General features: G+C 41.1%; 2 protein-coding genes across 2 annotated transcripts in view; both read left to right on the top strand.

The window, feature by feature from the left end:
- Positions 1-26,088, top strand: part of LOC124551041 (formin-like protein 20) — a 99,985-nt gene that overhangs the window by 3,966 nt on the left and 69,931 nt on the right. The window contains exon 2 of the mRNA XM_047125903.1: positions 11,759-12,248. The gene's annotated coding sequence lies outside the window, so the exon portion shown is untranslated. The remainder of the gene's footprint in view (positions 1-11,758; positions 12,249-26,088) is intronic.
- LOC124550759 (putative lysozyme-like protein) lies at positions 10,661-12,253 on the top strand. Its single transcript, XM_047125481.1, has 2 exons — positions 10,661-10,696; positions 11,759-12,253. Exons 1-2 carry the CDS (start codon positions 10,661-10,663, stop codon positions 12,251-12,253), a joined length of 531 nt encoding a protein of 176 aa, XP_046981437.1.

The raw sequence follows: 26,088 nt of genomic DNA, 5'->3' as shown, positions 1-26,088 counted from the left end.
GCTGTAAATAGCGGTCCTGGGTCGGTCATTGAAATATTGTACATAAAATGGAAAAAACAACTTGGCGGAATGTCTGAAGCACATTATTATACCCTTTGTGAAACATTAAACCACAGTTAGGGGGTCTGAGCAGATGCAGGTATCTGCAGTAATATATACTTTACTGATAAAACCTCAGATGTGAATAACTGCAAGTACCTGCAACTACTTTGTGATTAAAAGTTAAAGGAAAGAATAAGTATTGTTATACAGTCTCAAGAAATTGTGGTACTTGCAATCAATGAAAACAGTAGTACTCCTTTACATTTTACTTATTTTTGTTCATTTTATTGCTGTGGTTTCTGTTGATACTTTCTTTACATTCTTTGTCCCAAATAAAGTAAATAATTATGGATCATGTAGCCTCTGATGTGGGACTAAGGATGTTATTCCTCTATGCAGAATTGGAGGTTGTCGTGGGTGCTGTTCCCAACAGGACATGTAGGCTCGATTGATAAAATAGGAAGAAAAGAGTATTCAACTACTGGAAGACACAACTTACATGAACTCAGCAATGACAATGGCATCAAGTTAATAACCTTTGAAGCATTGCAAGTGATCTTCATCAACCACACAAATATCCTACAGAAGGAAGGCTATACCTTAAGGAACTTGGCTGTTGCAAGATGATAAAAATGGTTAATCAGATGTATCACATTGCAACTGACATCAAAGCAAAGAACTGGGTGATAGCTGTAAAGATAGCATGAGGTGCAAAGTGCGAGTGTGACCATTTCCTAGTAAGAAGCTGGCTACAACACACAGCCAGAGAGGAGAGCTGCAACAAACTGCAGATCTTTCTGAAGTTAAAGCACAGTTAGAAGAAGTATGGAGAACTACCCAAGCAATCCTGAAGAGAGCAGAGAGAATAGAAGTCAAAGGAATTATAGAGAAGGCTCAACAAGTTTTCCTGGGAAAAAGAGTCAAAAAAGAAGCCAAAAATTCATCAAGGACAACAATGGCATCATACTCATCACTGACTTCAACATTGCTGAGAGATGGAAATTATACTTCAAAGAGCTCCTCAACTGTGATGAACCTAAAAATCTGTTTATATTTCAACCTCCTGACACTGCAGATTTATATTATCCACCACCTACACTGGAAGGCATAAAGATTCAAATAATGTAGCTGAAGAAGAAGAAAAGTCCAGGAGAAGATGAAGTCCAGGCAGAAGTCATTCAATCTGGAGGAGAGGGACTGCACAAGTAAATTCACCAATTAAATCAATAGGATCTGGATTTTAGAGGAGATCCCAGAAGATTAGAAAACAGTGGCCACCTGCTCTATGCACAAGAAAGGTGATAAAATGGATTGCACTAACTTCAGAGGAATCACCCTCATGCTAAAGGGGTTATCCAACTGTATACTGGAATACTGAATAGAATACAGAAGAAGTGATTGGTGAATATCAGTTGGGTTTTAGAAAGGACCATTTGATTGTCGACCACATCTGTGTGCTGCAATAGCTCACGAAAAAGGTGTGGAAACGTGCTGTTTAAGAAGACATGTACATGCATGAACCAGGAGAGCCTAGCAAATTGCCTAACTGATTTTGCCCAAGAAATTCAATCAACAGAGTTAAAGCTTGTCTCACTGATTCCAGAGGCAAAGTGAAGCTCAGGAAGAAAGTCATGGAGAGCTTCTACATAAAAGTAGGGTTGGGACAAGGAAATAATGTGTCACTAATATTGTTCAACTAGGCACTCAGAAAGATAATGAGGGAAGCTTTCCATAAGAACTTCGAGGGGAGTGAGATAGAGGGTGAGACAATTGCACATCTTACATTTGCTGACAATGTTGCTCTATTGTCCAGATTTAAGGAAGAACTGATGTGTGACAGCGTGGAGATGGGAGCGAGCAGAATCGGTCTCCTTGTGGCTCAGTTGAAGACCAAGTACCTGGGGATGAGCAGGACCCATACATATTCAAGAGACCCAGGCCAGCCTCTGGTAGTCGAAAACCGATCATTTTAAGGGGTTGTTAGTTTTAAATATCTGAGGTAATCTTTACAGAGGATGCATCATGTGAGGCTGAAATCAAAGCAGGGATCGAAGATGCAGACCAATCATACTTCAGTCTGACTCAGCTTTTTAAATCCTGCAGGAATTTCAAACTCCAGTTGTGCCGAACACTGATACAACCCATAGCACTGTATGGTTGAAACTTGCAGTGTCCGGAAAATAGGCATAAACAATCTTGTTTTTGAGCAAAAAGTCTTAAGTAAGGTCAATGATCCAATACAATATGAGATAAATGGTGGATAGAGGACCCAGCACAATTATAAGCTGGATGAAATCTACAATAGGCTAAACATCGTGGACCCGATGAGAAGCAAGCAGCTAGTAAAGGCAGAACATGTCACTCAGATGGACAAACACTGTCGGCATTTAAAATCTGTGGATTTTACTCCATACAGAAAAAGACCAGTAGGACAACCAAAGAAAATGTGGATAGATGAAATCCACGGGAACTTGCTTCAAATTGGCATAGAAGGTGATTGGCAACAGAAGGCACAAAACAGAATCCAGTGGAAGAGGAGTTTGTGCGTGGTCCTCTGGGCCTGATTGTGTAAAGTAAATAGGTTGGTAAGTAAAATATAAAGAATATTCAGGAACATCTTTTCAAACTGCCTTATTGTTTTTATTGTCCTTCATGCACAGAATTATTCAGCATATGTAATAACATACATTCCTTCTTTTGTAGTGATGTTAAGTACACCACATTACAGTAATGTTGAGTATACAACATTGTAATGGCGGATATCTGATGATGGTGGACCAGTTATCAAAAAATGTCTTCCTGTTTTCAATGAAGAACTGGAACTCCTCTGCAACTCTCTCTGCTTTCGAAAGAAGGGAGACAAAAGAATGCATTCAGAGTAAAGTGAATCTTTATTCTGTGTTATTGTAGGTGTTAAAATCTATTTAATACTTAAATATTAATATGACTTCTTGTTATGTTGGAGCCAGAAAAAAGCAGAGATACTGGAACGAGATTGTGGGAAGCAGCACCGCATTTTTGTCATAAGATTAGCTGAAAAATTTTAGCTTGTTGGCAACCTCGGAAGTCTGTTTCCGTCCTGGCCTCCCGGTTACTACCACTTTTATTGCGCCTACTGCCTACATGTTGCCACGACCTCATCATTAGTGCAATCTGTGAAGCATGTTTTGGACAACCTCCTCAGCAGCCAGCTTCTTGTGAGGCAGGAGTTGTGAAGTTTTTACTACACTCAGCTAATGCTTTGTACAAGTAGTTCATTATGACCAAATTAAGAGAGCATCAGACCAAACATTTCTGATCGTGCATTCATAAAATTAACACTATGGACATAATTTCATGTTAGGTCAAGTAATTTTAATGGGAGAAATGTAATTGACATTTCAGTTTGGTGGAAAATTGTGTACATTTCTTACACTGAGAAGATAATCAGACATTTGCATGTAAAAGAAAACCTGTTCTCACACTGGACACAAAACTTTAATAGCTGTGGATACAAATCAGAGACTTGTCAGTGTGGACTGCAGTTCTCTTTTCTGCGCAATCTCTGACTTTGGCCCTCCGCCGATTTCGTTCCCCTACTTGTGCTATTCCCGTATAATCTGTGGGGAACCTATGTTTGGAAATAATAGTTAAAAACCAAATTAGTATTGAAATTTGAGTCAGAACTTGGGGCATACTGAGGTAGCTTACAGCAGGGCACCCACCAGAGTGAAATGTTGTGTGGCATGACACAAGGCTAACATCTAGCTTGTAGCTTCAATGGAACACACACAGTCTAATGGAGGCAGTGCCTACCAGACTGACACAATGTAACCTTGCTGTATTGCATGCCACATGATGGCTAGATGTATGCAACGTGCTCCACTTTTTCTGCGTGCTACATCTGTGCTGCGAACAGTTTATGAATGAATGTTCCTGTTTTGGTTGTGCAATTGTCTCTGTACCCAGGAAGATGAGGAACAACCCTGAGTTCTTATATTTCTTTTTGTTGGTGTAATGGAAATATATCCTTGTATTTACGATCATGGAAGTGCTGAATACAGAAACAGGAATGCTCAAAATAAAGCTTGAGAAATCATTGTGAGTGAAATATCATAGAGAGATACAACAATCGAAATAAGTTTAATTTGTTTATGGCAAAGAATGAAAATATGGAACACAAATAGAATTATGTAAGTTTTTTGTATAAAACATATCTGCTAATCTTTTTTACTGATTTGCTGGATCTAGTGTAATATTAGATTGTGCTGGTATGTAGCCATATTGGGGTGGTACCTTATTTGGGGGTTACAAAAAAATGTCAGGTGATTTAAGCATACATCCATCCAGTTATTTTTACTTTTGCCATGTTTTAATGATGTGCCAAGTTTCAGTACAATTAGAAGGTGTACAACTTTGCTTCCGCTGTTTACTGATAGGGGGCGACAACGATAAGTAGTGGTCGAAAGAAACAGATCACAGACGTCAGGCAGTTAGCTTGGACCTCAGTCACCATAACCTCATTCATACATTAGTCGATTTGTGTCTGCATAATAAAGTTGTTCTTGATTGAAAACGTCAGTTTACGAGCCTAATTCTCATCATTTGCTGGAGGTGTTATTGTTTTGTTTCAGTATGAAGGAAACAGCAGCTGAGTCTCATCAAATGCCCTCAAGTACGTATGGTAAGGACGATGTTAGTGAAAGAATGTGTTGTGAGTGGTTTCAACGCATCAAGGATGGTGATTTTAATGTCGTAGACTGACATAGTGGTGGAAGAAAGAATGTTTTCGAAGATGCAGAATTGGAGACATTGCTAAGTGAAGACTCACGTCAGACTGAAGAAGAATTGGCACGATTAGTGGGAGTGACACAGCATGCCATTTCAAAACGTCTCAAGGCTATGGGCATGATTCAGAAGGAACGAACTTGGGTCCTGTGTGAGCTGAAACCAAGAGACGTTGGACAGCATTTGTATGTTTGTGAACAGTTGCTTCAGAGGCAAAAACAGAAGGGATTTCTGCATCGCATTGTGGCCGGGAACAAAAAATGAGTTCATTATGATAACCCTAAACGCAAAAAATAATGGGGATATCCCAGCCATGCTTCCACGTCAATGGCGAAATCAAATATTCACAGCTCCAAGATCATGCTGTGCATTTGGTGGGACCAGCTCGGTGCCATGTACTATGAGGTGTTAAAACTAAGTGAAACAATCACAGGTGCTTGTTATCGAATGCAGTTAAGGCATTTGAGCAGAGCATTAAAAGAAAAACGCCCACAATACAGCGAGAGGCACAATTAAATGGAAACATTAAAATGGGAAGTTCTACTCCACCCGCCGTATTCTCCAGACATTGCTCCCTCTATCACCTGTTTAGATCAATGGCGCATGGTCCGGCTGACTGGCACTTCAGATCTCATGAAGAACAAATTGGATCGATTCGTGGATTGCTTCAAAAGATGAACAATTTTTCCGATGCGGGATTCGTACACTGCCCGAAGTATGGGAGAAAGTATTGGCCAGTGATGGAAAATACTTTGAATGATACATATGTAACAAATTTGTTTCATTAAAGCCTCAAATGTTGGGGAAAAAATGACAGAAGCGAAGTTTTACACCTTGTAATTAGTATTAACCCAGGCCATAATGCACTTAAATATCTAAATAAGACTTAAATTCTGAAGAAAAGTGTGTGTTTTTCTGTTGGCATAAACAATTGAAATCAGCCTATTCATGTTTCACAAATTTCCTTAAACATATTTAAATGGAGAAACTTAAATATTACAATGTAACAGAACGTAGAAAATGTGTGAATGCAACATAAGTCAGTGCTAGTTTTAGCATGGTCTTCTTGTCAGTGGCTTTTCTTTTTTTCCAGTCTGGTGATTTTGCTCATATTGCAGAATGAATTCTATTCTATTTCATTGGCTGTTAATAGTCCATTGAAATCTTACATTAATTTTACTCCTCTCTCATCTGTCACCTTAAGATGTTTCATAATCTCTTTCGGATTAACGTAGGAAGTGTTTGAATTCCAAGACAATGGAACCGTATTTAAGCAAGCTAAATCTGTGCTTAACTACTTCAACATGCCAAACTCTTGTGTGAAATGAACTTACCAATTTCCTTATCTGAAATAATAAAAAGATTCAAACCACAATATGTTAGTAGATGTTTTGATATAGTCTGAATAGTGTATCCAAAAATGCTAAATATAAATTTATAAAATTATATTAGGCCAAAAAAATAAATATATTTAAAAGGTTTTGGAACTGCAACAAGTACCATGATGACTTCTTTTCAGTCCCCAAAGTTTTCCACTGCAGATTTCTAATCATACATGTTTTAGTCATCATCATCATCATCATTTAAGACTGATTATGCCTTTCAGCGTTCAGTCTGGAGCATAGCCCCCCTTATAAAATTCCTCCACGATCCCCTATTCAGTGCTAACATTGGTGCCTCTTCTGATGTTAAACCTATTACTTAAAAATCATTCTTAACCGAATCCAGGTACCTTCTCCTTGGTCTGCTCCGACTCCTCCTACCCTCTACTGCTGAACCCATGAGTCTCGTGGGTAACCTTGCTTCTCCCATGCGTGTAACATGACCCCACCATCTAAGCCTGTTTACCCTGACTGCTACATCTATAGAGTTCATTCCCAGTTTTTCTTTGATTTCCTCATTGTGGACACCTTCCTGCCATTGTTTCCATCTACTAGTACCTGCAATCATCCTAGCTACTTTCATATCCGTAACCTGAATCCACCCAGCTTTCGCTCCCATACAACAAAGTTGGTCGAAAGATTGAACGGTGCACGGATAACTTAGTCTTTGTACTGACATCCTTCTTGCAGAAGAGAGTAGATCGTAGCTGAGCGCTCACTGCATTAGCTTTGCTACACCTCACTTCCAGTTCTTTCACTATGTTGCCATCCTGTGAGAATATGCATCCTAAGTACTTGAAACCATCCACCTGTTCTAACTTTGTTCCTCCTATTTGGCACTCAATCCGTTTATATTTCTTTCCCAATGACATTACTTTCGTTTTGGAGATGCTAATCTTCATACCATAGTCCTTACATTTCTGATCTAGCTCTGAAATATTACTTTGCAAACTTTCAATCAAATCTGCCATCACAACTAAGTCATCCGCATATGCAAGACTGCTTATTTTGTGTTCACATATCTTACTTAATCTCACCCAGCCAGTCTATTGTTTTCAACATATGATCCATAAATAATATGAACAACAGTGGAGACAGGTTGCAGCCTTGTCTTACCCCTCAAACTACTCTGAACCATGAACTCAATTTACCGTCAACTCTAACTGCTGCCTGACTATCCATGTAAAGACCTTTAATTGCTTGCAAAAGTTTGCCTCCTATTCCATAATCTCGTAGAACAGACAATAACTTCCTCCTAGGAACCCGGTCATATGTCTTTTCTAGATCTATAAAGCATAGATTCAATTCCCTGTTCCACTCGTAACACTTCTCCATTATTTGCCGTAAGCTAAAGATCTGGTCCTGACAACCTCTAAGAGGCCTAAACCCACACTGATTTTCATCCAATTGGTCCTCAACTGATACTTGCACTTTCCTTTCAACAATACCTGAGAAGATTTTACCCACAACGCTGATTAAAGAGATACCTCTGTAGTTGTTACAATCTTTTCTGTTTCCATGTTTAAAGATTGGTGTGATTACTGCTTTTGTCCAGTCTGATGGAACCTGTCCCGACTCCCAGGCCATTTCAGTTATCCTGTGTAGCCATTTAAGACCTGACATACCACTGTATTTGATGAGTTCTGACTTAATTTCATCCATCCCAGCTGCTTTATTGCACTGCAATCTATTGAGCATTTTCTCCACTTCCTCAAATGTGATCCTATTTCCATCATCATTCCTATCCCATTGTACATCGAAATCTGAAACATTAATGATCATATTTTCACCTACATTGAGCAACTCTTCAAAATATTCCCTCCAAAGGTATCCACAGGATTCACCAGCAGTTTTCCTGACCTGTCCAAAATACTTGTCATTTCCTTCTTACCTCCCTTTTGAAGACTGCTAATTACACTCCAGAATGGTTTTCCAGCAGCTTGACCCATGGTCTCCAACCTGTTTCCAAAGTCTTCCCAAGATTTCTTCTTGGATGTTGCAATTATCTGCATGGCTTTGTTTCTTTCTTCAACGTAACTTTCTCTGTCTACCTGAGTTCTGGTATGTAGCCATTTTTGATACGCCTTCTTTTTCCTTTTACAGGCTGCCTTTACTGTGTCATTCCACCAAGCTGTTTGCTTCATCCTACTTTTACACACTACTGTTCCAAGATATTCTTTAGCCACTTCTAGTACTGTGTCCCTGTACCTTGTCCATTCCTTTTCCAATGACTGTAATTGACTACATTCAACTAACTAGTACCTTTCTGAGATCGCTGTTATGTACTTGTGCCTGATTTCCTTATCCTGAAGTTTCTCCACTCTTATCCTCCTACATATGGACCTGACCTCCTGCACTTTCAGCCTCACAATCCCAATTTCACTGCAGATTAAATAATGATCAGTGTCATCAAAGAATCCCCTGAATACACGTGTGTCCCTCACAGCCTTCCTGAATTCCTGATCTGTTATTATGTAGTCAATGACAGATCTGGTTCCCCTGTCTTCCCAAGTATACTGGTGAATGTTCTTGTGTTTAAACAAGGAGTTTGTGATTACTAAGCCCATACTGGCACAGAAATGCAAGCGTTGTTTCCCGTTCCTGTTGGCCTCCATATCCTCTCCAAATTTACCCATAACCTTTTCATACCCTTCTGTTCGATTTCCAATCCTGGCGTTCAAATCACCCATGAGCAGAACACTGTCCTTGTCCTTTACTCTAACAACTACATCACTGAGTGCCTCATAAAAACTATCCATCTTATCTTGATCTGTCCCTTCACAATGTGAATATACTGACACAATCATAATTTTCTTGCTAGACACTGTCAAATCTATCCACATCAGTCGTTCGTTTACATACCTTATTGCAACTATGCTGGGTTCCATTTCTTTCCTGATGTAAAGCCCTACACCCCATTGTGCTATTCCTGCTTTGACTCCTGACAGGTAGACCTTGTATTCTCCCACTTCCTCTTCTTTCTCACCCCTTACTCGAATGTCACTAACAGCTAAAATGTCCAGCCCCATCTTACTTGCAGCCTCTGCCGGCTCTACCTTCTTTCCAGAATAGCCCCCATTGATATTAATAGCTCCTCATCTCATTACCATTTGTTTGCCAAGTCGTATCTTAGGAGTCCCTGGTTTGTCAGTTAGAGGTGGGACTCCGTCACCTCCAAAGGTCCGAGGCATTTTGCGCTGATTGTTGCTAGCATCATATTTAAAGTACCAGGGAAGCAGGTTGCTAGCTTTACTTACCCCGAGTCCCATTGAGTTTTACCCCTAACGGCTGAGGGACTAACCGGTGGATTTGGTAGTCTTTGCCGTCTGAACACAAAGGTGACCACGACTCAGAATATGTCCGAGATGCCCAGCCTTATTCCAAAGTAACTGGTATCCTGACTGTCGGGGCCACTTACTTGGCCACTCATACATTGCCCGTGATTCATGAACTAGGACATGACTACAGGAACCCACACCATAAACCACCATGTTTTAGTGTCATTGTTAATATTGTCATCAGTGATAACACACAAATTTCTACATTTACTACCATAAGTGCCTACAGAGCACTTGACAAAATCCTTGCATGTACTTCTTCCTACAAGTTTTTCTTTTAAAAAGCACACGTCATTTTAAGGTACACCACTTGGTGGTGAACTCGGAAACCACAATTTTGCACATACTTTTAACACAAACAGATGAGTGTTCTTCAGACCATCCAATTCACTAACACTGAAGGATAGGTGACAATTAAAGAAAAAAATATTCAAAGAATAAATTCTTTTGGCTATCCACCTTGCATTGTGTGAAGCTCCACCCGATTTTCCTTGTAGATTCAAGTCCACAATAGTCCCCAGAAATATGATACGCAATTAAAGGAGTTAACAATATTTTTTGAGGTGTACTTATTATAGTAGTTTTAGGAAGAAGTTAGGTGCTTCGTCAATTTCAGCATCAATGAAAGTCGCATGTAAATGTTAATGACAATCTTTATTTTTTTATTATTATTTTTTTTTTATTTTTCATGATGTTCCACTTTTCTTTAAATTGTTTGAAAAATTATCCATCTGGACTAATTGCCACTTGGGGTAACAGACACGCTCCATAACGCTAGCTCATACATGTGATGAGGGCAAGAGAATAACAGCAGCTCTCTAAATACCTTGAATTCACCTTATTGTCTCCTGCTGTTACACCATTACAAGAAACTCGAGCTGAATTCGTGTAGGGTTCTGTAAAAATTGAACCACCGTCAGAATCATTGACTTCAGTGGTTTCTTCAGGTGAATCTCTAGTAGTTTTGAAAAACTAAGCACTGTTCTCACTCATCATCTTCCTTGATTCCTCTTTTATAGCTATAACTTTCCCCCTTTCCCCACCAACTTCCAGTCAACACCTTCCAGATAATTTCTGCAGGCGGGCGCTCTTTGATGTAATAGATGGAGTTTATCCTCTTCTATTTTCATCATGTTCAAAGCTTTAGCATTGGCATCATCAAAGAGAGTATTTAGATTTATGGAACACTTATACTCTTGTTTTTTTTTCTTTTTCTTTTGAGCATTTCTTCCAAAAAGCACTTTTTTGCTGACTGTGTCACTCTGAATGCATGAGTTCCTTTGTACAGTGAGGTAGGAATGCTGCCCTTCTCCCAAACTATTACAAAGTCGTGTGACTAAATTAGCACTTTCACAGATAATCAGTTTCACTTTGCTTATGTTATAAAAAATGACCGACAAAACCTATCAATTAGATGGTAATTTATGTCCACTGATCTAGTGTTTAACTTCACTAACTAAATAAATAACTGTGTTATTGATTCTTAGCGGGGAGAGAGAGAGAGAGAGAGTGTGTGTGTGTGTGTGTGTGTGTGTGTGTGTGTGTGTGTGTGAAGAAATAAGAAATTCAAAGAATAAGGGCCACCCTAAGCTATATACTTAATTTGTTCTGAAAAGTTGAGCTCCACTTGAGCTAAGAAAGAACTTATAGGGTGGATTACTCAACTATAGCCAATTACGAAAAGGTCAGCTCATTATCAAACTGCAGTGTGAGTGTCCAAGATTTTTTCTATTGAACTATTTCCTCAAAATGGAATGAAAACAGTTGCATAGCAGAGAACACATGTAACTCCCAAGACAGTGTTTTTGATTTTTTTATGGCAACAGTTAAAGTTTTACTGAGAAACTAATTATAGAGACTGCTGCAGATTTGCTTCATCTGCACAAAACATTAAGTTGACTAAAGACATAACTCCTGGGTGTAAAAAAAAGAAATGGTGCCACATTACTCACGAAATTACTTCTATTAGTGTCAAGTCGTGTGTGCCATGCCCATATTGTGTATCTGGTGGCAAGTTACACATCATGTCACTTCTCACACTACATCAGTGTTTGCCCCACCTAATGGTTAAGAGGACTACTCGTGAAAAGCATGAAGTACCAGTTCGAGTCCTGAACCGGCACAGATTTTCATTTGTCACCAAATTTTAATTATTGTGTGTATGGCACCTATAGAATCATAATCCACCTTCTTTTTCTTCAGATTTCATGATTTTATTCCGTGTTGCAGGTTGCTTTGCCTTCTCGGCCTCCTGTCAGCCATGCTGTAGCCCAGGCAAATGTGAATTCTGGGCCTCGAGTGGAGGCATCACCTGGTGTCCCAAGCAGCACCAGCAGCAGCAGTAGCAGCAGCAGCGGCACTGGAGGTGGTGGTGGTGGTGGTGGTGGTGGTAGTGGTGGCACTAGCACTTTGGGTGTGAGTGCGAGTGTGGGGGTGGGCAGTGTTCATAGCAACCCCACCAGCAGTGTTGGCAAGAGTGTTGCCAGTGGCACTGTCAACTGCATTGCCAACACCGTGCCCCTGCCTGCCCGGGCTGCAGCTGTTGAGAATTCTGGCAAGACTGCCGCCACCACCACGAGTTCCGCCACGCGGCACGTCTCCACGTCACCAGTGACGAGCAGTGGCACAGTGCGGACGGCAGTCACACTGGTCAACTTTGTTAGCCAGGCTTCTGCAGGTGCTGCTGCCAGGGCGAAATACCGGACCACGATAGCGACAGGTTAGTCGCCCCCACTCCCTGTGCGTACCGGGAAATATCAGCTCTTCTTGTACATTGGAAACTTTGTTGAGTTAGGTAATTTTTCCTCATTATTAGTAAATCATTACACTCTGAAGTTGTTGTTGCCAGCGTGAAGGCTGATCTGATGCAGCTTTACATGCTAGCCTATCTTGTGCAAGTTTCTTTCATATTTCTGTAACTACTGCACCCTACATCAATTTGAACCTTCTTACTGTTATTGAGCCTTTGTCTCCCCATACAATTTTTACCACTCAGATTTCCTTCTAAAGACCAAATTAACTATCCCTTAATGGGTCAGTATTTGTCCTTTTAACCTGTTGCTTCTTCTCTGACATCCTTGTTTCATTTCCGTCCAGAGCTAAATTCCAAATCAATAATTTTGGAAAACTGTTTGCAAAAACACGCACACAAAGCATTGCGTGAAAGTTGTGATGATGAGCAACTTCTGTCAGTTTGCTTCCTGTTACAAAACAAACTGATTTGTTTAGTCAAATTTTACATGCTCATTCAATAGTACGGCTCCGTATTAGTGTAGTGCAAGGTTTTGTAAACTGTGGCATGTGCAACACTGATGTTATGAGTGAATAAGTGCCGCGCAAAAAACTGTTTGAACAATGCACTTTTTTCAACGTTTTTCCTATTTTTATTTCATTTTATTTTATAGTATTTTTTTGGATTTGTGTGTTGTTAGTTATGATCTAATCACTGAATAAGAAAAGTTTTTATTTTTTGAATTTTATTAACTTTCAAAATAAACAAGGTGTTCAATCAGAGCACCAGGGTTCTCAAAGTGGTCTGTCAGAGGAAATGTTGGGCAACCGCTGGTCTAGTGCGGTATTTGTTTTATCAGTATGTATTAACAGGGACAAGAAACCACAAAGAATAACCAATAGTCCAGTAGCGGCTAGTGTGTCACCCTGGCCCACACTATCTGCTACTACCATTCAGCAGCTATGCTCATTTTGCTGCAGGAGTATTGCTGTGTTTTAATGTTCCTGTCAACACATATCGATAAGATGAATGATGAGCAATATTAACTTGGGACTGCTGTAGCTCCACTTTGAAGCTGATTTTGATTTTGTTTGTAATGGCAGACAGACACTTTCCATCAACACTAGGTGTCTCATGAAAGATTAAATGAGCAGCATCTGTTTGGGCTGAATCCAGCTATACATTGAGAGAGGGGGGGGTGGGGGGTGGAACGAAATCGCAAATACCTGTTGAAGCACCAGAGCATATGCCATACCTGACTATTTGTAGGTGTGTGGTGTGTGTGTGTGTGTGTGTGTTTGTGTGTGTGTGTGTGTGTGTGTGTGTGTAGGTAGATAAAAATTGAAGAGGTATACCTGGACTTGATCACAGTAAACAAGTTCAAATGGAATGGAAGTAGGTTGCTGCCGTTATGCAGAGACATGGAAGCTTGCACGTGGTATTTTTGTTGGGAGAGCTGCATCAAAACCAGTCTTCAAACCGAAGATGGCGAAACAATGGCGAGAAAGTTTTTCCTGTTTTCTGTGTGCCCTAAAATCGGTATAAGTTATCCTTTTCTGATGTGGTGTTTATAAAGTTTTGAGATATTTATACAAAAAGGCTTACTGGAATCGAGTTCCCGTTCGGCTCTTCTGGCTAAATTGATAAAAGCAAATGACAGACATAATATTTGATACAGCTTGTAGCTTTATCAATTCCTCTAGGTGTGGTTATCTATATATGACTAGATACAACCACATTATTTAGAACTACCAGAAATATTTAACCCAACATAAAACCTCGAGTTATCTCGTTTTTATTATTGTGATAGAAACTTAAAATCTTAAGTATACTCGGGCAACTTAAGATGATTTCTTGGAAGATAACTTATATCCATTTCAGCCACCAGCAAAATAGCTGCCACTGTATGTACTTCACCTGAAAGTCTGCTCAAAATACTGAATTGTACGATGTGCCCTCTGAAGTATGTACGACAGACAGAAATAGCAGAGTGAAGGTATTTTATTTATAGCAATATGGAATGGATAGATTGCTACTCACCACAAAGGAGTGGCATTGAGTTGCAGACAGGCAAAGTGGAGCGTGGAGACAGTGGCCATGTGTGTGCGAGTTGTCCTTGTTATGCGTATGTGTTTTTCTGTTTTGGAAAAAATACTTTTGTCCGAAAGCTTAATATTTTAGCAGTCTTTTTCTTTGTGCCTTTCTGCAACTGAATACCTCATCCAGTGAGTACCAATCTGTTCTTTCCATGTTATTGATATTCCATCTGGGACTTTCTATTGTTTGGTATATTATTTATGTAGTATACATTGGTACAATGGATGGGTGGAAATTTCTTGGTATAAAGGGTAATTTAGTTTTACTAACTCATATCACATTTAGGCTGAAGTACAACTGTGGTAATTTCAAATGTAGGTGTTTCATTGTTCGAACTTGCAACACTGTTATTAATCAAATAAATTTAATTTGATTATAGGCTTGCAATGTTTAACATTGCAGGAATTGTCACATATAATATTAGAAATGTGTTACCTTATGAAGCCCAGCAATTGAACTGTTTTTAAATCACAGCCTGTCCTCTATTAAAATGGCAGTCAAAAGCAAAACATCCGAATGTGTCAGGTGTAAACAGAATTGTTGTCATCAGTTTGAAAGCTTGTCTTAGATAAAATCCTATCTTGACTTTTCATTGCATTAGTCATTAGTGATAGTCATCCATGTTGCTGTTGCATGTTTTCTAATGTTATTGACTGACCATTAATTAGTCCATCATCTTGATGTTTTCTTATGCCTTAAAGCACAGCATAGAACTTCCTCATTCCATCTGCCTTCCACTAGTCTAGCTACCTCTCTCACCTCTTCATAACTGTTGTCTGTGAATGACTATAAGAGGAAACAGGATAATTTCAGTAGAATTTTTTCTATGTGGTATGATGAATGGCAGCTTGCTCTGAATCAGCTGTGACAGCGAAGCCAAATGAGAATCGAATAGAGTAAATAATTCATGAAGTGGCAAATTTTTGTGGTAGGAGGGACCGTTATTCTTGAATAACTCAAAAACCATGGCTTCTAAAAGAAATATTTCCTAGTAAAAAACTTAACTATGTTAAATTTCTTACAAAACGGGTCCTATTCATTTTTCTCTAGGACTTATAGTTTCTGCATTGCAGGGAATTCAAAGTCACAGATTATTAAAAATATTGTTGTAAAAGTATAAAATTAATACTTATATTCAAATTAAGTCAGGTAAAAACAAATATTAAATATGTATACCATGTCTAAGTTCAGTAGAGTCACATTAAGGGATAAATTGTGTTCCGGGGTTGTAACAGGGTGAAGGGAGGGGAGACAGTATGAAGTCTGAGGGAAGGTAGGTCACCAGACTGTGCTCACGCATTTCTCTCCTTCCTTCATAGGTCTGTAAACTGAAGATCGAGAAATTGATTCCTCACTCTATATACTCCACTCTGTCACAAGAAGCAGCTACTGCATGTTTCACAAAGTCACAGTGACCGTTCACAGCATGCGCTATGAATAGTGTGTGCCCCAGGCTTGTCTGTTTGCCACAAAGTGGATTAACACTACATGGAATACAGATATGAGAAACCTTGTGTACACAAATCTTATGTGCCATTGAATGTAACGCATACCTCAATTTTAAGAATTAATACCACAAAAAGAAGGGTTTATTGTTGCATCAGTGGTTGGCTGAATTTGTTTTACACAACAATGGATGTATACATGAACTATTGAAACAACAAAAAATTTTAAGTGACTCACTATTAAGTGGCAGTTATTATTAAAAAAGAACACCTAACTCTATTGTCTACATGACATTAAAAAAAAAATGTAAATTACAGCTATTACTGATCATTATTCACTAATGTCATTATTACTGGTATCCTCGGTGGAGTCTACATCAGAAACAGATTCATTTACTCTTTTCCCATCATCCTCAGTGATGTTCCATAGCACATCATCTTCACTGGCATCCAGAGAATTGGAAGTACAGTATCTTTGATACTGCGATGCTTTTCCAGGCAACTGAAACCCAGTGTGTAATAATGTGGGATGTCAGTTCACAGTTTTGTTCATAAAACCATTTTTCATACTGTCCCTGAATGTGCTGTTGAACGATTTATTCACATTAATTTGTGGACGTTGTAACACAGAGTCATTCCTCCAGGAAAAATGTCACTGGCTAGGCTATGGATCTTGGTTCTTACAACATATGTGAGATGACCACGAAATGCATTGAGACAAAACGTTAATGGAGGGTTGGAAAGTGTGATGCCATCAGGGAACAGCTTTTCATTCTTATGGGTCTTGGGGCTTGTTTTCTGCTTGAAGATTAAGAAAGGGTGAGGTTTGCACGCATCTGCTGTGATTGCTGGCATTACAGTTATGCCCTTTTTTCCCTCACACCCTTATGTTTTGATGATAATTACATAATTAATGAGAAGGAGACAAAAGAATTTAAGTGGCATATTAACCAGATCGGCATCTCAACAGTGTTTCCTTCTTTGGCTCATTAAAAAATTCTTCTCTTTTTGAAGTATGGTGACAGACCACTGAAATTCTCTAAGTTTTTTTTTCGGAATCCTGTGAAAGGTTTTGGTTTACTGTTGTAGAGGTGAGCCCACCTGTTTCATAAACTGATCAGCCCATTCATGGCTAGTCTTAAACTCTTGACTCAGGATACCAAGAATTGCAGCAAACCCTTTTGCTTTGGTGGTTGTGTCCTAGACACACGTTTCCCATTCTTCCTCCTTTTACAGACAAATTCCAAAACTTTTACTTCAGTGTCAGGATGTCTTCTTCTGTGGAGGGCCAGTCTTTCTAAAAGCAGTAGTAACAAATACTGCCAATTTCATTTATTTCATGAGCAAACACTCTTGTCAGCTATATTGGAATTCTCATCCCACCCTCCTGTTACCATATTTTTCAACAAAAAGAATTACTTTACACTTGGAAATAACATCATACAATGTTTTTCTCTGTTTGCCTTCTATTTAGTGACCACCTTATGCTAACACACTGGTGGTGACAGGCCAACGATAATTGAGTGAATTTGTGACGTGAGAAACAATACCCAAGTTTCAATGATATTGCCAGTGAATGAAGGATTCAAGTTTGTATGTAATGTGCCATCAGATTGTAAGTGCAGTCCAATTTTAAATACTGCTTGTGGTTAAAAAAAAGTGTACATTAGACTTATACAAATACAGTACTAATAATACTAACACAAAAAACACATAAGACTGAATCTATACAAATCTCTGCACACTGTTCTACACGGCCAGAGGGGAAACTGATTCTAAGTCATCCTGTATGGCAGCTGTAGCAGTCTTCGGCCAAAGACATATTTCCCCACCGTTGGGGCTGCTCACTTTTCAGTTTACGGAGAGGCTTTACTTCCCCTGCACTTCCTGTCCAGTACTCTTATGTCATAGACAAAAATGTCTTTTTTATATGGTGGAGTTATTTACAGTTTATTGAGTGGATACTTATTTGCAGTTGTCAAGTGAGCTATTATGTTATCTGCCTTCGAATGGCAGACATACAAACAGACCAGGGGTGCGGCCATGGGAACCAGGATGGCTCCTTCCTATGCTGACCTTTTCATGGATCACTTGGAGGGCACCTTCCTGGGATCCATAAGTCTTCAGCCCCTGGTTTGGTTTATATACATTGATGAGACCTTTACCATGGACTGACCTGTTGAAATTCCCAGAATCTTTGAATAACTTCTCCCAATTAAATTTTACATGATTCTTTCCGAATCCCATGCCACTTTCCTTGATTTGATCTCATCCTCACTGAAGGCCAACTACACACCTCCGTCTACATTAAACCTACCAACAAATACAGCATTTGTATTTTGACATTCTATGTCGTAAGTTCCCTCCCATACAGCCTTGGCAACTGAGGCAAACATATTTGTTCGGATGTAGACTCTTTACAGTAATACACCACCATTCTCACCTCAGCCTCCAGTGCACATAATTACCCATACCCCACCAGCCTAGTTAAAAAGCAGATTTCCTGGGCCATCACATTCAATCCTGGTACTGCTGATCCCTCCAAAACACAACTTCGGAGTACACTATGTGACTCAGTATTATCCTGGTATGGAATGTATTAATCAGCTACTTCAAAAGGGCTGTGACTTCCTAAAATCATGCCCTGAAATGAGATCCATTCTGTCTGAAAATTTTCCCACAACACCTAGACTACACTTTTCCATTGCCCTCCCAATCGCCACAATGTTCTTGTCAGACCCTATGCTCCTTCTGCACCCATCTCCCTACCCTGTGGCTCCTACCCCTGTGAGCGTCCTGCTACAAGACGTCCCTCTGCACCCTCCTACCACCACCTATTCCAGCCCTGTAACTGGCAAAACATATACTATCGAAGAGAGAGTCACGTGTTAAACAAAACACATCATATACCAGCTGTTAAGCAAACACTGTTCGGCCTTCTACATCGACATTACTGCTACCAATTTATCAACTGTGATGGTTGGGCATAGGCAGAGGGTGTATACTGGTAACTTGCAATATTTTTTTGCAGAGCATGCTCTACAACATGACAGTCGTGACATGTCCTTCTCACTATCCAACTGGCCTTAATGTATGTTAATTTCTTCAGTCTCAGCATTTCTTCACAATAACTACTCTTTGCTTCACTCTGGTTTAGTCTCCTTCATCGTCTTACCATTCTATTTTTCACAGCCACCCCTCCCACCTCTGTTATGTACAATGTGCTTAGCTTTTCACTCTTATTAACTCATGCATGGTTTTTAAGGAGTAATCTCTGTCTGCATATTACCCTGTCTTCCACCTTTAAGCTGTCAGGCCTTCAATTCTCGTCCAATGCAGCCCCCAACAATCAATCTTTCCTTCTCATCCTGCATGGTAAGTCTCCCCTGACCTGTGGTTCTGGGTGACCTTCCCAAAATCTACCCCTTCTCCCAGTCCTCTTCAGTCCTAACCCTTCTGCCTGAAGAAGGAACCACAAGCTCCGAAACCTTGCCAGTTACAACCGTCTTTCATGTGTGTGTTCTTCTGCCACTTGGTGAGTAGATTTTTTATCTGTCCAGATTATTTATCCCAGGAAATCTGCTTTTTAACTAGCAACAGCTGGAGATTTCAACTAAATACCACACTGAAGAGCCTGTCCTGAGTATAACATGCTGTCAGTATGTATTTAATTCTCTGCACTATCAAAGACTGGGATACTTTTCATAGCATGAGGGGTATCAAATACCTCACCCAACATCTGAAGAGGCCCAGGGCTTAAATTGTCTCCCTCTGCAACTCAGTTCGGTCCCTTTCATGTTATGGAGCTTCAGATATTTCACTGTAAATCTAGGAACTATTTTTACAGACTTGAACATGATCAGTTCCATTTCATCAGATGTATTCACGCCCATCTTGCAGGGTACACTGTGGAAGTTAGATAAGTGGTTCAACTTGGTGCTCTTCACTTTGTCAGCAACTCTTGACTGGGAGAGATTTACGAAATCTACTAGCACAGTTAATCATGTGTGGTTCAGTAACTTTCTAGTCATTCATTAATTTACCACCAAGTGATTACAGCACAAATGCATGGCTTTACAATACACTGTCAACAGCAGATGGCGGCAAGGTGCCACATTTAGCAATCCAGTTCCGTATCCCCAACACTGCAAATGTCACTGACAACATCACACTTATAAATTACACGCTTTTCAGCCTTTGTTTATGGGAACACATTTTATCTTAAAACTCTCTTAACAACTGAAAATGAGTACTTAATTATTAAACCGAAAATAACTCCACTATATGTCAAGAGTTCTGTGATGACTTTTAAGGGAACTGAACAGGAAATGCTGTGGAGGTATAGCCTGTATGTAAACTGGAAAGTGAACAGCAGGTAAAATTTGCCTTTGCTGTAAGAACACAACAGCTGCCTTACATGATGACTGAGAATCAATTTGCCCTCTGGCAGTGTAGAGCAGTGTGCACCGATTTAAATAATTTCTGTCCATATTTTTTCTTACATTAGTATTATTAGCGACTCGTCTCTGTATTCCACGTAGCGTTGATGCACTTTGTCGCTCACTGTCTCACTTCACTTTTTAAACTTGAAAGCCTCTGAAACCTTACCTCTGAACTTGACCATAGATTTTGTGTTGCTTGAGGTCCTTTTAATCAGTTCACTGGATTTTTCAGTTTGTCTGTCTGCTGAATCATAATGTAGTTTAAATTTTTATTGGTAATATTTTTGTTAGAAGCTCCAGTTTTTGAGTTAAGAAAAGCGACCTTTAAACACTCCCTCCTTACCCCACACTCACACCCTACTGGTGACGATTTTTAGGATGTTGTTCATGGCTCTCCCTCTTAGCACTGTACAAAAATTTGTAGCTATATGGATATTTTCCCCTAATTTTCCTTTGTTGACGTGACTAAAAGTGGGAAAATATAAGTTAATGCAGATGAACAGGAAAGACATATGTTCAAATATGATATTAGTAGGGTCTTGTTCGACACAGGCTCGTCGATTAAATATCTAGGCATAGTGTTGCAAATTGATATGAAATGAAATGAGCATGTAAGTTCAGCTCTGGAGAAAGTGAATGGTCAACTTCAGTTGTGTGTAGCTCATCTATAAAGGAAACCACATACAGAAAACTTGCAGGACCACTGCTCAAGTGCTCTGGATCCCTGCCAGGTCTAATTAAAGAAAGACATCAATGCAATTCAGAGCTGTACTTTTAGATTACTTGCATATGTCTTTGATCAATATCTGAGTATAACAGTTTCTTTGTGGACTCAAATGGGAATCCCTGGAGGGATTGATTGATTTTAACAGGAGAGCTAAAACAGCTTAGGTCTAACCCGCCACTGCCCGCACCGAAACTAGGTTTATTGTGTGGTATCGCTCCCTGTATATCTAGTAAAGCCAACCAGTGCCCTTAAATAGTGCAAGTAGTCTCTCTACCAGTTTTTTGTTAGACACAATTTCTTCAGGTCTAGTTGTCCCGAAGATTCTGTATCTTTTACTCTCCAATGCCATGCATTTAAAGATTAAGTGTGATGCAGTTTCTTCACCCTCATCACAGATCCTACATTTAGGGTCCTCTTCCATTATTCCCATTTTGTGTAGGTGTTTCTTGAAGTTTCCATGGCTGCTCATCAGTCCAGTCATGAGTTTGATCTCTTTCCTGTTTGATCTCAGTATTACAGAGCTTCTTTTACAATATGGCTTGGGCATCAGTACCTTATCATGTTTTTGTTTATGGACCTTGGTCCAATATCCTCTGTGCTGTTTCCTAAGCCAGTTTTACTCTGATAATAGCCTTGGTGATTGTCAAGACAGGTTCTGGTCCAATAAATGGAGTTGTTGCCCCCATCCTAACCAATCTATCGGCTTGTTCATCGCCACAGATCCCTGAGTGGCCAGGGACCCACACTAGGTACACCCTATTGCTTCTCCCTAGCTCCACCAGCGCCCTGTGGCAATCTGCAACAATCTTAGATCTTGTTGCAGGAGCTGCCAATGATTTCAGGGTTGCCTGGCTGTCTGAATAGATGTAGATGCTACGGTCATTGTAACATATACTCATATTCTCCTCCACACATGCCCTGATTGCAGTAATTTCTGCTTGGAATACAGAGGCCAGTTTCCCTAGAGAGATGCTGCTCTCCAGTCTTGGCTGAACCCCATACAACCCTGCCCCAACGCCTTGATCTGTTTTTGACCCATCGGCGAACCAAACGATGTCCCCCGTACGGTGTCGAACTGGCAGTTTGGACTTATTATATAGTCAGCGGGCATTTCCCCAACTATACCTATATTTACCTCACTCACTATGTTAGTGTGTGATTCTGGATATCCGAATGAGACCCAGTTTTGGCCAGTTTTGAGTCTGTATGCCCCAGTTGCTGCCTCCATCTTAACCCAAAGGTGAATTGGAGGCATATCCAGCATGGCTTCCATTCCAGCAGTTGGTGTGCTGCTAATTCCACCCATTATGGCTAAGCAGGCCAATATCTGCAAGCTCTTGAGCAACAACCTGCTGTTGTACCTTCTTCCACCACACTACGGCCTCATAGGAAATCCTAGGTCTAGCCACTGTGGTGTATATCCAGTGCATACCCCTGGGGCTTAGGCCCTAGTTTTTGCCACAAGCCCTCCCAGTACTCACTCAAGTGCTTTTTGCCTTGGAGCAGATACTGTTAATATAAGGGGTCCAAGTTAGCTTCTCATCCAAGGTTACCCCTAGATATTTCACTGTTCCCTTCACAGGTAGAGTTTCATCGACGAGCTTTAGATCCCAACTTGCATGCTGAATATGTCTCTTCGGAAATGGCACCACAACAGTCTTCTTAGGATTAACTCTCAGATCCTGTTTAAGGCACAATTTTTGCACAATGTCCAACCCTCCTTGTGCCATATTCCTGACTGTGTCAGTGAATTTGCCAAGTATTACTATGACAAGGTCATCTGTGTATCCTTCGCAGAAGCATTGTCTGGAATTTAGTTCCTCAATGAGTTCATTCACCACTAGATTCCACAATAGAGGAGACTGAACTCCTCCTTGTGAGCAGCCTCTAGTGGTCTTAATTACCATCTTTTCATTCATCATGGTAGCCTCTACCTTCCTTCCACTAAGCATGGCTCTGGTCCACCTACATATAGTGGTCCCCAGGTCATGCACCTCTGCTGCCCTTACCATGGAATCGAAGGTCGTGTTACTAAAGGCCCCCTCGATATCCAGGAAGATGCAGAGGGCTATTTCTTGGAAGTGAAGTGCTTTTTCCACCTTCCCGACGAGTTGGTGGAGAGCTGTCTCACATGATTTACCTGGTTGGTACACGTGTTGGTTCAGGTGTAGAGGGACCTTACATAGCCTCCTCTCCCCAACATTTACATTAACCAGTTTCTCCAATGTTTAGAGAATGAAAGAGGACAGACTCATATCCTTGGCCTTGGTATGATCAATTCTCCATGGCTTTGGAATGGAGACAACCTTCACTGCCCTCCAAACATTCGGAATGATTCCTACTGCTAAGCTAACCCTAAATAGCCTGCATAGGATTCTTATAAGCTTTCCTCCTGCCTGTTGCAGGAGAGCTGGAAAAATTCCATCTGGGCCAGGTGACTTGAACGGCTGGAATGTTCCCACTGCACACTGGATTTTGTTGAAGTTCACACACTCCTTGGCCAATTCCCAGTCCTCTCTTCGAGTGAGAACCGTTGTCTCTCTGGTGTTACATACTGGTCTGTGTTATCCGGCAGAGCATATTGAGGAAAGTGAGTTTTGAGGAGCAATTCCAATGTCTCATGTGCTGTCTTTGTATATTCCCCATCCTCCTTCCTCAACGTAGCTCCTGGATTAGTTGGTACTCTAGTGAGAATCTTGTGAAGTCTGGCTTGTGCAGCCGTGCCTTCCACTTCCTCACAGAATGCCTTCCAGGATGCCTCCTTTGCTTGTCTTATTGCAAGATTGTAACTGACAAGGGCCTCAGGATATTTAGCCCATTATCCTCTACATCTTGCAATATTAAACAGTCTCCGTACCTATTTTCTTTGTGTTTCCAGTTTGTTATTCCACCAAGGAACACTCCTATTTGTGCACTTCCTGGTGATTGTGCAGTTGTCCTGATATGTGGTCACTATGGCAGAGGTAACAGCCTCTGCTACTTCCTCAAATTTTACTGGCTTCCTTATCGTGGTTTTAATTTCTGATAAGCCTAAGTCATGGTCCCTCCTATATGTCCCCAGTCTGTTTTCCTAGGATTTCTATAAGTCATGGTCTGTCTGATTCGCATTTCAACCTTGAATTTAATGTACATGTGGTCTGATGAGGATGGCTCCAACACCACATGCCATTGTTTGACATAGCTACCCATTGTCATGGAACCAAATGTTATGTCAATTACTTCTTCCCTTCTGCTATTCCTGAATGTAGGTTCATTGCCCCTATTGAGGACCTCTAAGTTGTTAGCTAAGAGGAATTCAAGATGGTACTCACCTCTACTGTTGGTGTCCTTGCTGCCCCACACTAGGTTGAGGGCATTGGCGTCGCACCCCACCAGCAGTTGGTCACCTTGCCGATGGCAAGTCTCTATCAGCCTCCTCACCTCCAAGGGAGGGGGAGAACTGTCTTCGTAAGGAAGGTATGCTGAGTCCAAGACAATTTCCCTCGTGATACCTTCCTCACATTGCTGAATTTTTAAGATCACTATGTCCCTAGAGCAGAAATCCATCATTGGCATGAAAGAAATGCCGTTTCTAACATAGATGCATGCTCTGGAGTGTCTTAGATTCCTAGCATAGATCAGCTTACCTCCAGTGCCTCCGAGGCCCGATACACCCTCTTTGTATAAATAGGGTTCTTGTATCTGGGCCACATCCACTTCCTGTCTCCCCAGGCAGCGGCTCAGGGCAGCAGAGGCCCCTTTACTGTGCTGCAGATTAATCCTCAGCACCTCCAGGCTCTGTCCTACTGCCATCTTTGGGGTCTTTGAGAACCCTGACGGTGACCTGCGAGAACCCTATAAACAGTTTCAGGCCCTGCTCCCACATCGCCTTCAGGGACTTCTCACCGACCTCCACCACCAGGGTTCGTCCTTCCAGAGCAACCTTCTAGTTAATCACTCTTCTGTCGGGACTTTTGGGTTCTGGGCCCCTATTTTCCCGAACAAGAGTCTTTGGAGAGACTTCCTTAAGGATCTGGGGTACACATAATGATATCTTTGCGGTCTTAAGAAGCTCTGCTGCCGTCTTGACCAGCAACTTCGCATCTTCCCACGGGTATATCACAGGCACCTTGTCCTCGGGCCATTCTACTGTGTGCACCCCCTCACAGACAAAAATGAGTGAACCACGATCTAGATAGACCTGCCTGAAGTTGGGACCTGGGCCAGCGTCCCCCCCCAATCTTTTCAAAGAGGACCGACCATCTGTACTAGTTCCTCCTGCTGCGAGGTAATGGCCACCAGTGGATAAACTTTCTGACCAGTGGATAAACTTCCTGGATAACTGCCATCCTAAAAACCGAGACTGCAGTACTATAGGTCTGTTTCCCTAGTTATTGCCTCGGTTTTTTCTGGAGTCGCTTATCCAGGGAGGAGGGAGTCTTTGATTCCTCTCTTATCCACTTACTACGTGTCTTTGACGTTGTGGGGGTCTGCGTGTCCCCTTCAACCTGAGACAGTTTTTTCCACGGGGTCTTGGGTTCTAGTCCCTTTACTTCCCTCCACTTGTGTTTAGGAAGTCGTTGTTTTCCTTCATTTTCCCTCTGTCCCCTGAGTAGCTTCCTCCTTTGGGCCTCAGACAAGCCTTTGATCTTAATCTGGTCTAGCTTCTCGGTTACAGTTCCCACTTCTGGCTGAGGTCTAGACCCTAATGCAGTAGCGGAAGTGCCTCCCATCGATTCAGTCCCGATGTTTGGGTATCTGAGGTCTCAATTTGCCCCTCAGTTTCTTTTTCTGTAGTCGTGTCCATGTTGGTCCCACGAGATTCGGGGATCTAGAAGGTCCACACCACGAATACCCCGCACGGTGTAAGGCTAATAACTCAGGGAGGTTGCCCGGTAACCCTGAGGCTCCATTTGCGACACATCTTACCATGTGCCATGCACCCCTCATCATGAATCTCATCACACCTTGGGTTGGGTCAGGGAATAGGGTAGGACTAGGAGTGGTTAGGGAAGAATGGACGTTGTGGGACACTCTTAGTCTGATCCATCGGCTGAGGCCTTTCCAGCAGTAGGTCCTCTACCTTCGGCATAGCCTTCAGCTTCTTGCGGATATGCCAGCCTCTCCACCCGCACGGA

This window comes from Schistocerca americana, chromosome 9 (genome assembly GCF_021461395.2).
Source record: "Schistocerca americana isolate TAMUIC-IGC-003095 chromosome 9, iqSchAmer2.1, whole genome shotgun sequence".
Classification (NCBI taxonomy): Eukaryota; Metazoa; Arthropoda; class Insecta; order Orthoptera; family Acrididae; genus Schistocerca; species Schistocerca americana.
The sequence above is the reverse complement of the archived record's forward strand: the minus strand, read 5'-3'. Positions and strand labels throughout refer to the sequence as shown.

Excerpts from the sequence above, each read along its gene's own strand:
- LOC124550759 (XM_047125481.1), top strand. The coding sequence starts at position 10,661 with ATGTTCAAAGCTTTAGCATTGGCATCATCAAAGAGA. Across the intron at positions 10,697-11,758 it reads CATTGGCATCATCAAAGAGA|GTTGCTTTGCCTTCTCGGCC; the intron begins GTATTTAGATTT and ends TCCGTGTTGCAG.